A 20,797-nucleotide genomic window follows, 5' to 3' on the forward strand; every position below is an offset into this window, starting at 1 on the left:
GTATTATATAAGATAAGAAGATAAGAATGGAAAAACAAGAAATGTTAACACGAGGACATTTGCTTTGCTACTTTAAAATATTGAGCCGGAGATAAATAGGCCTACACTCATACAATCCCTTCACATTTATTAGTCTTTTTTTTTTATATTTTATTTTAATTTAAAACTAAATTTATAATTTCAATAAACACGCCTTCAAAAAATATTATCTTTACATTAGTCATTTATATGCTAAGCATTTATGTAGCTTTTGCACGTACTGGTCCGTGGGCACAACTTTTGGCTATAAAAGTTTGAGAACCTCTGGGCCGAAGGCATCTTGACCTCTGCCTCAAAATGGTAGCCGAAATATAAAAGACAAGCGTGGACCTGGTCCCTCGTCAATGCCCATACTGACATAGCGCAATCAAATAGGCTAACTATCATTCTATCAAGTGAGTGGTTTTTCATGTGTGCGGCTGCAGGTAAAAAAGATATTTTAAAGTTCCAAAGGTTTTAGATTATTTATAAGTAGTTTAAAATGATAAAGTCAGTTATATATCTAGTTTAGCAGTAGAAAATAGTTTAGTAGTTGTTTAGTATCACTAAAAAATGCCATATAGATCTATTACCGGCGAAATGCAGGCTATCCATACAGCGTTTTCAAGCGGTGTAGTTATAATTATTCACTCCCTACTTTGCCTACAAGCATTGTACCGGTCATTTCATCCCCGATTAATATTTTTTTCTCTGACCATTGTGTAATGGTTTATTAAGGCTTTAACTTTAATAAGCAGTCATTTCATCTAATATATAAGTACTATACACTATACGGATACGTCCCGCAATCTGTGGGCCTTATAGTTGAGGCTTAGGTATTACCGATCTAGTGGATTCGATTTACATATATGTCAAACATTGTGAATTTTTAAAATGAAAATTGAAATGAAATAAAATGAAAGTAGATTGTGAAAAGGGATTCACCAGTTCAGCCGTCATATTGATATCAAATATTAAATACTGCGAAAACGGGTTTACCCGATTTGTTAAAAAGTTTAGCTCTTTAATAGAAATAAATTTAGGTATTTTTCTTTATTTGTAGTGTAGGGCCTTGCGGTTGTGGAAGGGACATTAAACATACACTACAGTCTCCACCAGGATCTAAGAAACATTTTATGCAAAGTTTTATTTTTTATTTGGTCAAGCGGTTTTGATTTCAATGTGGGACATACATGCCTGGTCATGCGGTGAGTGCCCTGGACTGTCATTCGGGTTCATACCCTGCCAGCTGACATCGCCCGTTGTCCTGCTGGAGGTTTGGACTAGGAAGTAAATTATCGTTAGCTCTGAAGAAACATCCGGAACATGTAGTACAACATACATACACATGACATTCTACTTTATATATTAAGACGTTTATCAATACTGCTTGTTGATATGTTCTTTTAGTAACCGTGTATAACGGTAGAGGTACGGAATACAACATTCTAGGTGATTTTTAAAGACAACACCTCCTCTATACAATTTATTAGCGATGGGCAAAAATTAACTAAAAACATTTAGTTTAACTAGAAAAAAAAAGTTTAGTTAAAATCGTAGTTTAATTAATTTTTTTTTATTTACTAACTAAAAAGTTTAATTAAAATTTGTACAACTTTTCAACATGTGGTAAGGATTGAAATGCATTTCCCTGTTTTCTGGTCATGTGATATCAATAACTTTGAGTATCATAATATGATGCAGTTAACAACTATTTAGTCAGTCTGCATTTGAAGAGGGTAAAGTAAGATGCTGTTAGAAGTTATCAATGTCTAAAAGTAGCAGCGTTATAAAATATTGTTTAACATTTTTTTTGCCAAAAGCTTCTATGCAATAGTAGGCCTATGAATGGGGTTGTTCCGAAGTTGTTTGTGAGTCGCGTGTTGGTGTTTGATTTCCGTTTATAGGGGGAATCTGATTAGTGAGTTAGGTCAATATTTAGCGGCAACAACCTGGTCAGCTAGACGTACACATTAGGCCTAGTGTACTGTCCGTGTGTAGTCGACGTTACTACAAGACTACCCTTCGTTTCGTTCATTGTGCGTTAGGCAATAGTGTTTGCTTAATGTCGAGTGGTCAGACAATAAAATAACACACTGGCATGGCTAGTCCAGTATGTTCGTAGATCTATCTTTACACTGAAATAGTTACACACCCTCCCTGCCCAGAAAGTAAATAGACCGATTTTAACAACCTGACCAGATAGACGTACACGTGTAGGCGTATATAGTGTACTAAGTGTGAATTCCATAATGATAAGACCACCCCTGCGTTTTTTTCCTTGCGCGTTTAGCGGTTATGCAATAGTGTTAGTTGTATTTTTGGTGGTCAGACAAGAAAATTGCACATTGGCATGGTTAGTCAAGCATGAACTTTACCTATAAAATAGTTATATAGGTCAAATGTTTCTTGAAACTACAATTTCGTTTCTATTTCTTTGGTTACTATATTTAAATTTGAAATCCTAAATCTGTTATTTAATGAGATTTTAAACTTTACCGGCATAAGTAAGATTTTCCGTTATATAAGTTAATATATTTTTTTTAAAGTAACATTCTTTTTTAAAGGCAAAATACAAGCACATAGATTTATTTAGACATCTTTTTTTTTTTTTATTTTATTGTGCATTAACGTTTATATAAGAACGATCGTACTTATTAAATTACTGATTTTATTATGGATACATATTTCTACAATGTTAAAAGAAATAGATCGAACCGTAGGCATACAGTATGATGATTATACCAATATATTAGGTATAGTTCAACCTACACCCCCTCTAATAAAAAAAGTTATGAAAAGTTTGTATAGTTTAATTTTTTTTTTTTAGTTTAGTTTAACAATATTTTGAAATTCGTGATAAACTTTTAGTTTAACTACTTTATTTTAGTTGTAACTTAGTTTTAGTTTGACTTTTTAAATTTAGTTTAGTTCCCATCACTACAATTTATGGAGCGATTCTTTTTCTCTTAATAACTATTGAATGTTGGATTAAAAAAACAACAATGGAACATCCCCACCCCTTCCTCTCCGGAGAAAGAATCCTGGTTAAGCAAATGTATATATTTGCTAGACTTTATACTTTATCTCCAAGGATAGGTCTTTAGATCTAAGATCTAGAAGTCCGTGCGCAAACTTTTCATGAACATTAATTTATATTTAAACACTTCAAGGAATGCGGAAATACCCTATGACGTAGAGTCCGTTCAAGATAAATAGTTTCTCACTCATTTTTTTTTTTTACTTTGAAAAATTATAAATTTGAAAACAAGAGTTTTCCAAGTGTGGCCAAGGATCTAGTTATTCTTTTCTCAGCTATATACATCATCTGTTAAATTAATAAGAAAATCGTCAGAGCCGTTTTCAAGATTCGTGCCCAGGTTCCATGAAGATACGAGTTGAAATAGAGATATTGTCGAAAGACAGTATTATAGAATGCTTTGTATTTAAGATGGTGCTCGTAATGTTACTGAAGGTCTGTTTCATGAAAACTTTGTGGTCTTTATAGTTTTCCTGTGTGGCCATTTAGGAAGTAATATAATCGGCCACCGAAAGGGGAATAGACACTATTAGTTTTGTCTGTCTATCCGTGTCCGTCCGATCCGTTTAGATCATAGAGCGTGGTCGAGAGGCCAAGTGCGCTTGAACTTGGCTTGGCTACCTAGAAGGTTCGACACCCGACTCGGGCAGAGTTGTGTTTACTGAGCGCCTAAAGGCAGCACGGAAAACCAACTCCTAGATACCCCCTGTCCACAAATGAGATTGGACCAAAAGCGCTCTGAGCATGCTATAAGCATGAAAGTAGCGCTAAATAAAAGCTATAATAATAATAGAAATTAGAAAAGATTTTGAAAATCAAACATAATTTTATGTTAGACCTTTCAAAGTTCTGTCACAACAGCTACTTTTTTTTTGTGTCTGAAAGTGAATCATTTAATTTTTAAAATTAAATATGCAAGCAGTTTTTTTTTTCATAAAAATGCACCATTTTTACAACTATTCACTATTAATAGTGAAAAACACAGGAGACTATATTACTAACGAAAGATAATCTTCTGTATGTTTTTAATTATTTATACATAATTTTTTTTAATTTTCAAATAAATTTTTAAACATTATTTGTATTACTAATGAATTTGTTCTGTTACACAAGTAGGCCTATAAGCTACCCACATTTTAAAATAAATTATTTACTTTTGTTTAAAAAGTAAAACAATAAATTCAGTATGTTTGTCAGTCGATAATAATTTTTTAAAACCATATGATAAGCAGTGATTCATATTAAATTAAATATCTGTATCCCATTATACCACCAATGACACCGATTTAAAGATTTAACCAAAGGGTGCAGTATATGCTTAGAAGTGTTGAATGGAAAACGATCAATTGTATTATTATTCAATAAGATCAGATAAGCCAGGTTCGGCTGCACATTGGGCAGGCTATTTCAACTGGCCTTGCTTTTCTTCTCTGGCGCTTCTCTTCTGCCAGCGCTGTTCTCTTTTCCTTAGCAATTTGTGCGCCAGTTTTCACAGCGCAATGCCATAATTCTCTGTCATGTGCTTCTGTCTCCCAGGTGGTTGGGTCAATGCTGAAGGCTTTCAGAGAAGCTTTGAAGGTGTCGCTAAAGTGTTTCCTTTGTTAACCTTCCTTCTCTTAATTGGCCATACAGGAGTCGTTTAGGGATGCGGCGGTCCTCCATTCTGCGGATGTGTCCATCGCAGCTAGGACTATTCTGTGGATGCTTTGCAGGCCTTTTCTTCGAAGGACTTCAGTATCTGATATTTTTACTTGCCATTTAACATTCAGAATTTTTCTAAGACAGATCATGTGGAAGTGGTTCAGTTTTTGTGTGTGTGTGTGTGTGTGCGTGTTTTCTATATATATACTGTCCACATTTCTGAGGCATAGAGCAATATAAGGAGGAGGACATCTCGATAGAACCCTAGCTTTGTATTTGTGGCGATACCTCATCTGTTGGCGATACGCATGTGTCACAACCCAAAAGCTTGCTGACAGTGTAACTAATTTTATCACAGCATTAATTATTATTAATTATGTCATCCTTGTTATTTTCCCTTTATAAGTCCAATGTTATCCCCATAACCCCACCTTTCTCTCTTCTCGTTAGATTTACACTACCACATTGGCAACCACGGTGTCAGTGTCATGTTCCTTGGCTTATCTTCCATTCTCTTAGTTCGAATGTCAAACCACATTAGCTAATCACAAGTTTACCCTTTGTCTATCAGGCTTGTTGACTCAATCTCTTGTGCGAGACAATCAGGGCTCCTTTCTACTTGCGAGGCAGCCAGACTGTCCGTTCTCCTTTGTCTAGACTCTAGACCCTGAGCGCACGTCACGCTTGACCTCTAGCCAGGTGTTCTTAATACCTCATTGGCAACAGAGAGGTAAAAGCTAATCTTGACCGGATGTCGCATTATCTTGACCTATCACGTGATCTATCACACGCTGTACATCCCAACGTGATCTATCACACGCTGTACATCCCAATCCCCTATTTCCGGCCAAGTGGCATATAAGCCTGAAACTTCTCCAATCGCGAGCAGTCGTCTCATTTATTAAGAACGTTGAGGGAGTGTTCATTTACAAATTCCATTCATTGTGTTCCCTTACTTCTTGTTCACTTGGATTATATTCACTGGTGGACTTTGGTCATTTGGACTTGGCTTATTTGAAATACACATTTGAGTAAGTAGAAAACAATTAATTCATGCGTAGATATTTCATGGCATTATCTTATGTCTACAATGCGTTAATATTATTATCTCTACATTGCGTCACTTGATCATTGTCGCAACCTTGTATATATTAGTACATCTTATTTTAATTCTTTGATCTCGGCTTTCTAACACTTACAAACAATGCGGATCAATGAGATCAGATCAATACATTGGAAATAATTATAATACAAAAACAAAACGATAGTGGTAAACATAAACAAGAGTAATGGATAGCGGTCAGCGATCATGACGTCGGCCAAAAACAATGGAATGGAGTGTCCGTCCAAGGGACACAACTCTAGAAAAGGCACAATGGACAAGGGAAAGTAATTTACTAATCTCTCCGAAGTGCAGTCTCAATGCGTTAGACCGTTAGATATTATAGATAAGTTAATTTAGGATATATAATTATGCTCATCATTATTGAAATCCATTCCCCTTTTCTCTTCATTTATATTAAACATTTTTATCGTTTAAAAAAAAATGGATCCTTTTATTCTATGCCAGCTGTGGGTTCTATTTCCGATCTTAACCACGCCGGGCTATGTTGGCATTGTTAGCGTTAGATACCATGGCAGGCATTATAGTGGCATAATGGTACAACAATCAGAACTGCATATATACATGGGCGTAGCCAGGGGGGGGGGTTCTTGGGGTTCAAATTAAGTGACTGATTTTTGCTTTCATTTTGTTTATTTTAGGTGAGATTTTAATACTAAATCATTACTTACCACAGTACAGCCGAGGCAGTTTTGAGTTAAAACCCTCTACCAGGGGGTTTTGAGTTTAAATCCCCCTACCAGGGGGTTTTGAGATTTAAAAAACCCCTATCAGGGGGTTTTGAGATACAAATCCCTCTACCAGGGGGCTTTGAAATTAAACCCCCCCTACAGGGGGTTTTGAATTTTAAACCCCCTACCAGAGGTTTTTTGCAGTTAAATTCCCCTCTTCTATAAAACAAAACAAAAAAAATGCAAACAACAATCCCCAAATTCCAACAGCACAGTTGAGGAAGATTTTGATTTTAAAACCCCCTCCAAAATTTACGATAAACCCCATTTCAAAATAAAAAAAGCAAATTACACACTTAAAATTCTATGAGCGTAGCCAAAGGGGTTTTGAGTTTCAACCCCCCCCCCCTCTCCAGTTGGGGTTTCAAGCTAAAAAGTACCTCTTCAATATAAAAAAAAGCAAATTACACACTATAAAATCTATGAGCGTAGCCAAAGGGGTTTTGAGTGTAAATCCCCCTCCTCCAGGTGGCTTTTTCTTTAAAGTTTAAAACCCCTCCAGATGGTTTTGAGTTTAAAATTCCCCTACAGAGCGTTTAGAGTTGAAAACCTTTCTCTTCAATATTATTTTAAAGCAAACTATAGTCACCAAATTCTATGATCGTAGCTAAATGGGGTTTTGAATTAAAAACAAAACAAAAAAACTCCAGAGATTTCTTAGTTTAAAACCCCTCAACAGATGATTTGACGAAAAAACTTTCCTTTTCGATATAAAATCTAAAGCGAAATACAGGCATGTAATTCCAAGAGCGTAGTCAAGAAAGGTTACAATTTTCTACCAGTGGCTTGGGCTCCATTAATAAAGTGTGAATAGTCTTCTGCCGAAATTGAAAATCATTAAATGTATCTCAACAAAGATGGCTAAGACAGATTTTAGGAGTCAGTCATTGAGATCGGGTCTAAATCAAAGAAATCATATGCCGAACTGGGAGTCGAATCCTTAGTAAGGTTGTGACAGAGCGTCGCATGAGGTTTTGCGGGACATGTTCTCACACAAAATGAATTACGCAAAATAAGAGTTGCGGAAACAGCTTGCCGGAAAATGCGCCGAACGGCGCGAGAGGGTCTAAGTCAGTAAGAATAGTACATTAGGTTTATGAAATAAAACTTTTTAATAGCAAGATAATGCTCTGTAGATACCTCAGAATATGCATTTTGTTGGCTTTCAATACCAGAAATAGTGCCCGGCGGCGGGGCTTCGCCCCGCGCTGGGGGAGCGCTGCGAACTCCCCCAGACCCCCTTATGCTAGCAAGGGCGGGGAGTCTACAATAAACGTCTTCCGAAAGGGTCAGAATGTAATAAAGATTAATTATGTACACACACACACACACATATATATATATATATATATATATATATATATATATATATATATATATATATATATATATATATATATTTATTCCTCGGGGGGGGGGGGGTCGGGGAGGGGAATCCCCCCCCCCCCAAAACCCTCCCCGAAACAAAATCCTGGCTACGCCCATGCATATATATATATATATATATATATATATATATATCTAGTAGTTGCAGCGCTCTAGAGACTCGATCTAAAATGTCAATCTTACCTAACCAATACATTAATTTATTAATTTATATTAATTTCATATACTATTGATTAGGTGCCGTTATTCATTGATGGATTGCCTTACTTTCAACTACTTATAAATTAATAATAAACCGTAAACGTTAAAATACAAGGAGATTAATCCCCCCCCCCCACCGCCCCACATTGAAAAAGTTGCCGGTACGCCGTACCGGTGCGTGCCGTCACAAAAAAGAACTTTTTTTGTGCGACGGTACGCACAACTCTAAATTTTTATTTATTAGTTGGCTTCTTACTTTACAGTTAATTATATTCATGCAAGAGATCGCTTGCTCGCACGAATATGCCGATCCGACGATAGTCGGCCTTCCTAATGTCAACTATTCACCTGAATGTAGCAATCTGGAAGACTATTCCAGGAGTCGAATATAAGTGTCTAGTCTCGCGCATTCCTTTTAAAGCTGTCCACTTTTGTTGCGTTATATTCATGTCTGGATCTTTAACTCTTCCAACTCTGTCAATTTTCCACTCCACTAAGCTTTACTTTTTAAATCAATCAATTGCATGTCCAGAGATCCAGCATCAATTCCAAATGGCTCGATATGGATTTCGGTACTAATAGCGTTGAGAAGATTTTTAAAATAAATTCTACAATCGTTTTGTGTGTTTTGAATGGCTCAAATCTGTTGACAAATTCATCTTTAATTTTATTTTATAACTGTGCTGAAGTAACTCATGTCATCAGTCGCAATATTGCTTTACAAATTAAAATGAAGTAATTGACCGCTCTGAATAATTTCTGCAAAAAGAATATTTTTTTATCTTCAAAACAAACGAATTCTTCTACCAAAACATAGATTGGGTATCCTATTCCTTGTAGTTTTAGATTCAGCTCATTTAGTTTCATTGTTATATCCATCAAAAAGTAAAATGCTTGCAACCATTTGTCGTTCTCTAATTCAGGGTGATTAATGCCTTTAGCATTTAGGAATGTATTTAATTCATTCAAGCACAAAGCAAAACGTTTCAACACCTTACCTTTGGAAAGCCATCACACTTTATTGTAAAGAAGGACGTCAGAATACTGAGTCTCCATTTCTTTAAGAATTCTTTAAACTGTCGATGGTAGAGTGCTTTTGACAAGTTGCTGTTAACAATCTTGATTACCAAATTCATGACCTCAACTATTTCTGTTTCAAATGTTTGGACACAAAGCGATTCTTGGTGTATAATGCAGTGAAATGTAATAATTTCATGGTTTATTTTGCTCCGTAGTAGAATCGTAGTAGCTCCTTTATTTTTTCCTGTCATACTGCTGGCTCCATCAGTTGCTATTGAAATTATTTTATTTAAATCGATCTTAATGTCTTCAAGGTATTTTTGCATGACATTCGCTACATCTTCTCCGCTAGTTTGTCACGAGAGCGGTAGCAATCCTAGATGTTCTTCTTTTGGACCTTGGGAAATAATAGTGTTACGAATGAACAGTGACAGGTAGAGGTCACTATGTGTGACCCCGGCGAGATGACACAGCACCGAGTGTTATCTGGAATCTATGCATGTAAACAAAGTCAGGATGGGACGTGCCTCACGTGTTGTTCCAGAGGACGAACAGATTTACGAAGGGGGGCATTGTGACAAATGAACAGTGACAGTTAGAGGTCACTACGTGTGACCTCGGCGAGATGACACTGCAGCAGGCATCCTCTGGAATCGACATGTATAAACAACAACAGGATGTGATGTTTCCTCCCATGTTGTTCCAGAGGGTACTAGCAGTGTTTTTGCAACAATAGACAAGCGATTAGGGACTCTTTATAAACCAGAGAGTTCATGTGAAAAGAGTCAGTACAGTCGTCGATACTGTTCTCTACTGTGCGAGACAGTAGAAGAGAGTAGACTTGAGCCGTTACAGTCGATACAGTCGATGTAAGACGTATACGCTACATGTTACAGTGACGAATTGTTATAGTTATAATTCAATAAAGTTATATAAAGCTGAAAGTTGAGTCGTCAAGTTCTTTGCAGTGTTTCTTTTATTTGTGTGCCTAGTACATTTAGCCAGAAAAATCAGAAATACGTAACAATATTTTCGCATGGAACTAAAGAGCCGCAGCTTAACATCCAAAGAGCCGCATGTGGCTCGCGAACCGCAGGTTGCCGACCCCTGGTCTAGAGTCTAGACTCTACTCCAGATACCAGCAAAAATAGAACTAATCTAGAGATGTGTTATATCTAAATATCTGAATAGCATAGCAAACGTTTAATGTTTAATTATGATACAATACATAACTCTTATAGCAGAAGATTGTTGGGCGCAACAAAAGATTTCAGTGCTTTGAGACCACTTCACAGTTTTAAAACCCTACCGACATTTTTTTCATTACTTCTGCTAATTCTTTGCTAATAAAAGAGACTTATGCTGACTCATTCTGTACCATACGTTGAAATCTATACCAACATTTAACAAGATTAAAGCATACTTGAAGCAGCATCATTGCAGACACTACACATTATTTCTTCAAAGTGATTTCATATTGGCCAAAAATTTATTATTAACTTCGTGATATATATGTTTATTATGTACTTGTTATAGTACTTGTTATAGTACTTGTTATAGTACTTGCCCGGGATACCAATATATAAGAAAATATTCTTTCTGTAATTGGTTAAAATTTGACATTAACATTTTTTTTTTGTTTTTTGTTTTTTTCAGAAGCCTGATCTAAATAGCTGATGTTGATAATGCATGGCTGAAACTAAGAACGAATTTCTGCTTGATGACACCGTGTTTTTTTAAAACAATAGCTTCCGGTTGTTCGTCAGAGATTCACAAACTTTTGAGACTGTTGTGATCACAAAACTACGTATTTCTCGAACCACGCCCTAAACTAGGCAGTTCTTCAAGCTTGTGATTTAGGCCACGCCCATTTACTCCAATTCCTCCTCCAAGGCGGCACAAGATTGGAACTCAGAGACAACAATGGAAACACTCCACTTATGATTTGCTCCGCGAAAGATTTTACGGGCATAGTGGGTACGCTTTTGAGGCTAGGCGCTGACGTCAATGCTAAGAATAACAACTGTGATACTGCACTTATACTAGCCACATCAAGGGAAGTAATTGACATTCTACTAGAATACAAACGAGTACATTCAGATGAACAGAACATGTCTAGGAATACTGCTTTAATGTCAGCCATCGAGACATCTCATCTCAAGTACGATGAATTGCTGATCAATGCTGGGGCTAACCCAAACAGACAAGTCGGGGAGCTCTCACAAAGTGACTCTGTATCGTCCTTCGTCAACAGTCCAGACAAAAGTGCTTTCGATGTGGCCGAAAGAATGGGATTCGATAAACTGCTGGACTTGCTGAATCGTGCCAAAATGGTCAACTTAAATCTTTTGCAGTTGGCAGCTGTTGAAAATGACTTTGATTCCTGCATCACGTTGCTGAAGTATAATTTATGTGATAAAGAGGAAACTCAAAATCTTCGGCCTGACATCCTCTGTTATGTTTTAAAACAAATACACCAAAGGGACGCTATTCTTTCATCAGACATTGAGTTTGTTCGAGAGTTATGCCGACTTGGAATGGATGTCAATAGATGTCAGTGCTGTACGAAGTCACGCATGGAGCTCGTGCTGAATATAGGAAACTACGAACTGGCGGAAATTCTTTGTGCCTATGGCGCTACGGTCACCCACGACGATCTGGTGTCTGCTGTTAAGGGACAACACTTAGAAATGATTCAACTTCTCATAAACCACGGGGCACCGGTAAACAAATACCACCAAGGCTACGTAACTTACAAGGATTCAGCTCTTGATGCAGCATTGGAGTGCTCTTTTACGAATGCTGCCAGGGTCCTTCTTGACCACGGTGCTGAAATGGACGCCGACTGCGCTGTCACTCAAGCCTTAAGAAGCAAGAACAAGAAGACGCTCAGCTTTCTTTTATTAGAATGTGGTGAAGAGACCAGAGCTGAAATAGCAATACCAGAAACATTAATACGGGCTGTAAAGTTAGGAGACATTCAGCTCATCCAAATACTGTTAGACGCAGGGGCGGACATTGACGGGGTCCACGACGATAAGACTCCTCTTATGAGTGCTGTCTGCACTGAGGTCATCGACTTTTTATTGAGCAAAGGAGCCAATGTAAATTTCAAAACTTCTACCACACCTTTGATCAACGTTTTATCTAGGGATTATTTCAATAATGTCAACTCGACATTTCATACTAAACTTAACTTTAATGAGATAAATCAATACATATTACATGTGATTGACTTGTTTTTAAAAAATGGCGCCAATTTAGAAGACTATAATAAGTATGGCTGTACGGCTTTGATAGAATCCGCTCAATGTAGCTTTGGTGTAGAGGTTCTCAAATATTTACTGGACAAGGGAGCCGACGTAAACCAACAAAATTGTTTGGGTTTAACAGCACTGCACAATGCAGCAGAGAGTCACAAATTAGATTTCTTGGAAGTTTTATTAAAACGCGGTGCTCCTGTTAACTTGAAAAATTACAAAGGGCAGACCCCACTACACCTGGCTGTGAGAGATGTAAATACTGTTCGATTTTTTCTGGAAAATCAAGCAAATGTAAATGCTGAGGATTTCTTTAGGGACACACCACTGTCGCTGGCAACAGCACGTCATGGAGACTTGTGGGAAGTTGTCCAACTTCTGATTGCCTCTGGCTCCGATATCAACCACAGAAACACTTCTGGCATGTCTCCAGTATGGCTAGCTGCAGAAAATTACAACTTAAAATGCCTGCAATTGTTAATCGATGCTAAAGCTGATTTAGGTCCCAATTATCAGCAAAAGAAGTCGGCGTTGTCCATACTGCTTAACGAATTGTCCCCCAGTAAAGAAAAACAGCATACAGCTACAATGCTGTTGGAACATGGAGCTAGTGTTGAATTTGTCAAACGAGACATCATCCATCGCCTTATCGCTGCTGGTAGTGATGGCACTCTGATTCAAAGACTAATTAAAATAGGCTTTTGTCCTACAGACATACTTCTAAAGTGCACTATCTTTAACTGGCCGGAAACTTCTGTGTCGCCACTCGCTGTTTCCTTTATTGTAGACAGCGTCGACATTGCTCGATTTTTTGTCGACAATTGGTACCTAACGAAATCAGACATCAAAATTTTATCCAGGAAAAAAAATATTATGAGTTGTTCACAACTATCTGAAACTAGAGCTCTTTCGTATCTGAAGGAAGTTTCTCGCCAGCCAATGAAGTTGGAGCTTTTGTGCTTCATAACTGTCTCGTCTGCTTTAGGTTCAGACCAAGGCAGACGTCAAAGGGTTCTTAACTCTAAACTCCCAGTCCTATTTAAAGAAAAGCTCTTGTTTTCAAAACTAGAGGTCATGGCCTTTGAGGCAACAATTAGGCAAGCCTTACATATGGGCATATAATCAGCAATTTATGTTTGGTAACAGCTCTGTATAAAATACATGTTCATAATATTATGGCCACATCTTTTATGGATCAATATAGTAAATATGTAAAAGTGAAACTTCTGTGAACGATGTGGAAAAAAATCGTTGTTTCCATTATAAATTTTTTGGAGAATTTTATGTCTTTTTATTTTTCTTTTTTAGGTACATCAAGAGTCAATTCTATTTGTCTAAGCTGATAATGTTGCTAGTTTTAACTATCCTTGTTAACCAATATGGCTTCTTATTAAAAAGGTTACAGCTCAAAACTAGTGTCATTGATTCTATTGGCCAATAAATGTTTGCCTTAAAAACAAACAAGCGAGTGATGCTTATAATCTGCATACGGGCCCTTACGTTTACATTCTATATTTAAATAGTGTATACATTGAGACGAAGGCGCTGTGGCTGAGCGGTAAAGCGCTTGGCTTCCGATCCGGATTTCTGTGGCCTACGAGGGTGTCATGTGGCCTGTACAACGACCAACCGCCTTTACTTTTTCCCCAACTAATGTCAGGTACCTGTTAGAGTTGGGTGGACTCAGAGGCGCCCGAAGATCCCGAAATAGAAAATCCCAGTCTTCAAACCCCAGACCCCGGTTCGGAAGCCAAGCGCTTTACCGCTCAGCCACCGCGCTTCCAGTTCAAACTGTATTGTTTACAATCAAAGAAGTGTCGATTAACATGAACTAATAATAACAAAACTGTAGGTATAAACAATAAGACACCAAATCAGCTGTTTAATCTTACGCCATCTAGGTTGAAAACAACAAATAGACCGTGTGTCCGACTGATTTTAACAACCTGGTCAGATAGACGTCCACGTGTAAACCTAGCTAGTGTATTGTAGTGTGCAGTCCATAATGACAAGACCACTCCGCATTTCGTCCTTGGCTACTTAACTGTTATGCAATAATGTTAGTTGTATGGTGAGTGGTAAGACAAGAAGAAAACATACTGGCGTGGTTAGTCAAGCATGTACTTTACACTAAAATAGTTACACTGGTCAAATGTTTCATAAAATTCCAACAGTTTAGTTTCTATATCTTTGGTTATTAGATCTAAATAAGGAATGTTAAATATGTTATTTGATGAGATTTTTAACTTTACCGGCATAAGGGAGATTTTCCGTTACATAATAAGTTAATATAATTTTTCAAAAAGTAGGCCGGACATTCTTTTCTAAAGGTTTTAAATCAAAGCCAAAATACAAGCATACATATTTATTTAGACATTTTTTTTATTTTATTGTGCATTAACGTTTATGTACGAAACATCTTCCTTATTACTGATTTTATTATGGATAAATAATTCTACAATTTTAAAAGAACAAGATCGAACCGTAGTCATACAGTCGGATGATTATAGCTAGGTCTAGATAAGTGATTCCCAAAGTGGTCTATATAGACCCCCAGGGGTCTACGAGGACTTCCAAGGGGTCTACGGAAGTGAAAAAATAAATTGGGGGTCTATGGCCTGTTAATGGGGGTCTACGAAGGCGGATCTCATTGAAGCATGATCATTCATGAAATTGACTCGTTCACACATGATTTGTACCTTAGTTAATCCTTTAAATTTCCACCCTGTTAGTGGAATGATTTTTTTTAATTTAAAGATTTTAACGTATTATTTTAAATACCTTAATTGTGTCTACATGAAAGTAATAATTTACATGGCCGAGTCTTTAAATAAAATGATGACCGTAAATTGTTGGTTATTAAAAATTTGGCTTCATTCTTTCTTTGTTGAACAACTATTGCATTTGTTCTTTAATTTTATGTAACAAAGTTTGAAGCTATGTCGCTATGAAACCATCAAAGCTGTAACATCGAAAAAAGTCAAAATGAAATAAAATAGATTCAGATTTGAAATACTTTTGAAAACTTTTAAATTCAGAATTAAGCCACAGTAGAAAAATGTTGATTAAACATCATAGGAGAGAATAGGTTTGTGAGCGTCTTACAATATATTTACTTAGGCTTATATCAAACTCTAAAAAACTGCACACTATAAGCAAAATATTGACTTTGCCAACCATTGAAGAGGTTTTACAATCTGTTTTACACAATCCTATATCTGATATCATTAAAAATTCCTCTAAGCAACAATACAGTTCAAAGGTGTAATGGTGAAATAAGTTTTGGACAATGAATGGTTATCATGTTATTACGATTTACTTTTTTAAAAGCTGGACTAGTTATTAACCTTGCCTGATAATGTAGTGGTATTATTATATTTTTGTTATGAATCAAGAAATTCATAAAGAATTGCTTTTTGCCTGAAATTTTGATCAATTGCTCCTTCACACTGAAGAATGATAGTTTTCGAAAGACTTATCTTTGACACTATTTTTTCTGAATTCTTGGTTGCTAAGATCCTATTTTAAAACACAGAAATTAAACGGGAATCGGACATAGTCTATTTCACAAACTCGTTTCATAAATTGAATGAGGTTAACTTGCAGCTACAATGTGATAACCTAAATTTGATCAACACGAAGGCATAATCTCAGTGTTTCATGTGAGGAAATTAATGAAGCATACAATGAAATGATAATTTTTCTTACTTTCCAAATTTAAATCAGTCAGACATCATTTAATCGAGAAGATAGAATGTTAACCCGAACTAAATTGAACCCCAAGATTGACATTTTATTATCAAAGCTGCACACCAATAGGCGTTTTTTTTTTTGTTGCTGTTGTTTAGTTACTTCTTGTAATGCATATTAAATTTTATTTTGCTTTATTTTGCTTTGAATGTCATCAATAAATATATATCGCATAGTAATCAGTGAGAAAAGCACATCTGAAGTTAATGAATTTTCAAAAAAATGCTGGGGGGGGGGGGTCTACCGAAAACTTAAAAACATGGCAAGGGGTCTACGAGACAAAAAAGTTTGGGAACCACTGGTCTAGATCAACCACTCCCCCCAAAAAAAATTACGAAAAAGTTTGTAAAGTTTAATTAATTTTCTATAGTTTAGTTAACTATATTTAAACATTCACAATAAACTATTCGTTTAAATACTTTATTTTATTTGAGACTTAGTTTTAGTTTAACTTTTTAAATTTAGTTTATTTCCTATCACTAAGATTTGTATATGCGGAGTAATGACTTACAAACAAAAACAACATGAACATAACTGAAAAGAAGACAACTTAGAAAAGGTGATAAGGTGTTGATTTTAATCAACGATTCAAAGTACAAAATCGAAAAGCAATCTAGTTCGTCTGTTGGTCAATTTTAACTCAGCATCAATAGTAATACTTTCTAAAGACAGATGCGTGCAATCTTCTGATAATCAACATTTCAGCCGATCAAAACTCTGTTTTTTTTAAATTCATGAAGAAATAGCATCCCTCTACGAGACACTGCTTCAAGGACCTTGACCTCTAGTTTTGAAAACAAGAGTTTATCCTGAAATAGGACTGGGAGTTTAGAGTTAAGAATCCTTTGACGTCTGCCTCGGTCTGAACCTAAAGCAGACGAGACAGTTATGAAGCTCAAAAGCTCCAACCTCATTGGCTTGCGGGAAACTTCCTTCAGATACGGAAGAGCTTTAGTTTCGCGTAGTCGTGAGCAATTTATAATCTTTTTGTTTCTGGACAAAATGCTGATGTCTGATTTTGTTAGATACCAATTGTCAATAAAAAAGGAAGCAAGGTCAACGCTGTCTAAAATTAAGGAAACAGCGAGTGGCGATACAGAAGTCATAGGCCAGCCAAAGATAGTGCTCTTTAGAAGTATGTCTGTAGGACAAAAGCCTGTTTTAATTAGTCTTTGAATCAGAGTGCCATCACTACCAGCAGCGATAAGGCGATGGATGATGTCTCGTTTGACAAATTCAACACTAGCTCCATGTTCCAACAGCATTGTAGCTGTATGCTGTTTTTCTTTACTGGGGGACAATTCTTTAAGCAGTATTGACAACGCCGACTTCTTTTGCTGATAAAAGGGACCTAAATCAGCTTTAGCATCGATTAACAATTGCAGGCATTTTAAGTTGTAATTTTCTGCAGCTAGCCAAACTGGAGACATGCCAGAAGTGTTTCTGTGGTTGATATCGGAGCCAGAGGCAATCAGAAGTTGGACAACTTCCCACAAGTCTCCATGACGTGCTGTTGCCAGCGACAGTGGTGTGTCCCCATAGAAATCATCAGCATTTACATTTGCTTGATTTTCCAGAAAAAATCGAACAGTATTTGCATCTCTCACAGCCTGGTGTAGTGGGGTTCGCCCCTTGTAACTTTTCAAGTTAACAGGAGCACCGCGTTTTAATAAAACTTCCAAGAAATCTAATTTGTGACTCTCTGCTGCACGGTGAAGTGCTGTTAAACCCAAACAATCTTTTTGGTTTATGTCCGCTCCCTTGTCCAGTAAATATTTGAGAACCTCTACACCAAAGCTACTTTGAGCGGATTCTATCAAAGCCGTAATTCCATGCTCATTATAGTCTTCTAAATTGGCGCCATTTTTTAAAAACAAGTCAATCACATGTAATATGTATTGATCTATCTCATTTGAGTTAATTTGAGGACGAAATGTCGAGTTGATATCATTGTAATAATCCCTAGTTAACGCGTTGATCAAAGGTGTGTTAAATGTTTTGAAATTCACATCGGCTCCTTTGCTTAATAAAAAGTCGATGACGTCTATCTGGACAGCGCTCATTAGAGGAGTTTTATCCTCGTGGACCCCATCAATGTCCGCCCCTGCGTCTAGAAGAGTTTGTATGACCTCAAGATCTCCTATTTTAACTGCCTGTATGAAAGTTTCTGGTGTTGTTATCTCAGCTCTGGTCTCTTCACCACATTCTAATAAAAGAAAGTTGAGCGTCTTCGTGTTCTTGCTTCTTAAGGCTTGAGTGACAGCGCAGTCGGCGTCCATCTCAGCACCGTGGTCAAGAAGGACCCTGGCAGCACTCGTAAAAGAGCTATCCAATGCTGTGTTAAGAGCTGAATTCTTGTAAGTTACGTAGCCTTGATTGTGGCATTTGTTTACCGGTGCCCCATGGTTTATGAGAAGTTGAATCATTTCTAAGTGTTGTCCCTTAACAGCAGACACCAGATCGTCGTGGGTGACCTTAGCGCCATGGACACAAAAAATTTCAGCCAGATCGTAGCTTCCGATGTTCAGCACGAGCTCCATACGTGACTTTGCGCAGCACTGACATCTATTGACATCAATACCAAGTCTGCATAACTCTCGAACAAACTCAATGTCTGATGAAAGAATAGCGTCCCTTTGCTGTATCTGTTTTAAAACATAACAAAGGATATCTGGTTGAAGATTTTGAGTTTCCTCTCTATCACATAATTTATACTTCAGTAACTTGACGCAGGTCTCAAAGTCATTTTCAACAGCGGCCAACTTCAAAGGATTTAAGTTGACCATTTTGGCACGATACAGCAAGTCCAGCAGTTTATCGAATCCCGTTCTTTCGGCCACATCGAAAGCACTTTTGTCTGGACTGTTGACGAAGGACGATACAGAGTCACTTTGTGAGAGCTCCCCGACATGTCTGTTTGGGTTAGCCCCAGCATTGATCAGCAATTCATCCTTCTTGAGATGAGATGTCTCGATGGCTGACATTAAAGCAGTGTTCCCAGACATGTTCTGTTCATCTAAATCTAATCGTTTGTATTCTAGTAGAATGTCAATTACTTCCCTTGATTTGGCTAGTATAAGTGCAGTATCACAGTTGTTATTTTTAGCATTGACGTCAGCGCCTAGCCTCAAAAGCGTACCCACAATGCCCGTAAAACCTTTCGCGGAGCAAATCATAAGTGGAGTGTTTCCGTTGTCGTCTCTGAGTTCCAATCTTGTGCCGTCTTGGAGGAGGAATAGGAGTAAATGGGCGTGGCCTAAATTACAAGCTTGAAGAACTGCCCAGTTTAGTGCGTGGGTAGAGAAATGTGTAGTTTTGTGATCACACATTCTCAAAAGTTCTAGAATCTCTGACGAACAACCGGAAGCTATTGTTTTGAATAACACGGTGTCATCAAGCAGAAACTCGTTCTTAGTTTCAGCCATGTTATTGTCAACATCAGCTATTTAGATCAGGCTTCTGAAAAAAATCCAAAAAAAAAAAAAAAAATCACAAAAATGTTAATGTCTTTCAAATTTTAACCAATTACAGAAAGAATATTTTCTTATATTTTTGTATTGTTATGCACTGGATTAGAGAGTATGTTAGTTTTGCTAGACAAATATATTGTGTATTGTTTTTAGCGACGGTAAAAGTAGTGACGTAGTAAGACAGACTAATGACGTAGTAGACTTAAGTGAACAAGAGAGCAACATGGCGTTAGGAATGAAGTAGGCTGTTTTGAATATTAGTTAGAAATAGCGACGTTTGTGAAGACTGGACGGATTTCCCAGTGATAAATAAAATGTCTTGTCATACTTGTAAAATTTGGAAGTATAAATGTCACAAAAATTCAAATCCATGGTGAGACTATTTTATGATGGCATGAAGGCTCGTGTCCAGAAAAGTAGAGAACCACCAGAGCCATTTGAGGTAAAACAAGGCTGTGTCCTAGCACCTACACTGTTCAGTATCATGTTCTCTGCTATGCTGACAGATGCATTCACAGATAGAGAAAACATCGGGATAAATACAACATACAGATTTGATTGTGGCCTATTCAACCCGAGGCGGCTCAAAGCAAAATCTAAAAACAAAATCAACAGTAATAGGAACCTGCTATTTACTGACGACTGAGCCCTAAAAGCAATCGATTTCATGCTATAATAGCACTAGGGAAGAAGGAGTATTTGTACAAATTTGTCCTAGCATATGGAAACAGGAATGTGTCTTTTCGAAAGATATGTCTCACTAATGTCAATCGACGTTCAGTCGCCACTTCTATTAGACGGCAAAAAATTTCTCTATAGATAACATTGTCTCAGACATCACTGCTCAGCCTCTTTTCAACTCTACACGTCTCGAAGCGTAGGTGGCCGTTGGGACAATGATTTTATTGAGTATGTGAATATTAATCTCCAGGCTTATTGATTTGTCTGTTTAGATAGGCCTCACTTTTTGAAAGACGGCGCCTCATGATATGCATCTCCTTGCTTGGGATAACAGTGCCTAAATAGGTGAACTTTTCTATGTGTTCTAGATCTGTATGACCTATGTTGATGGGATTACTGGGTAACCTGCATCCAATTTAAGGGCGTCTTTATCCGTCATCTTGTGTATGCATTTAATTATATTTCAAAGTAATACT

At 37.0% G+C, this 20,797-nt stretch overlaps 2 protein-coding genes across 3 annotated transcripts; one reads left to right on the forward strand and one right to left on the reverse strand.

The window, feature by feature from the left end:
- Nucleotides 1-392: 392 nt before the first annotated feature.
- LOC129927337 (ankyrin-2-like) lies at nt 393-13,847 on the forward strand. Of its 2 annotated transcripts, none has more exons than XM_056035890.1 (2): nt 393-464; nt 10,817-13,847. In XM_056035890.1, the coding sequence occupies exon 2, from the start codon at nt 11,101-11,103 to the stop codon at nt 13,540-13,542; it is 2,442 nt and encodes an 813-aa protein (XP_055891865.1). In that variant the 5' UTR covers nt 393-464; nt 10,817-11,100; the 3' UTR covers nt 13,543-13,847. The 2 variants fall into 2 exon arrangements, with proteins under 2 accessions (XP_055891865.1, XP_055891866.1); XM_056035891.1 differs by lacking the exon at nt 393-464 and adding an exon at nt 5,520-5,730.
- A 2,899-nt stretch (nt 13,848-16,746) lies between these two features.
- LOC106060258 (ankyrin repeat and KH domain-containing protein mask-1-like) lies at nt 16,747-19,625 on the reverse strand. The gene has a single exon (XM_056036173.1). The coding sequence runs from the start codon at nt 19,593-19,595 to the stop codon at nt 16,872-16,874; it is 2,724 nt and encodes a 907-aa protein (XP_055892148.1). The 5' UTR covers nt 19,596-19,625; the 3' UTR covers nt 16,747-16,871.
- Nucleotides 19,626-20,797: the final 1,172 nt, after the last annotated feature.

Source organism: Biomphalaria glabrata, chromosome 7 (assembly GCF_947242115.1).
Source record: "Biomphalaria glabrata chromosome 7, xgBioGlab47.1, whole genome shotgun sequence".
Taxonomy (NCBI): Eukaryota; Metazoa; Mollusca; class Gastropoda; family Planorbidae; genus Biomphalaria; species Biomphalaria glabrata.

Coding starts and splice junctions, on each gene's coding strand:
- LOC106060258 (XM_056036173.1), bottom strand. CDS start 19,595: ATGGCTGAAACTAAGAACGAGTTTCTGCTTGATGACACCGTGTTATTC.
- LOC129927337 (XM_056035890.1), top strand. CDS start 11,101: ATGATTTGCTCCGCGAAAGATTTTACGGGCATAGTGGGTACGCTTTTG.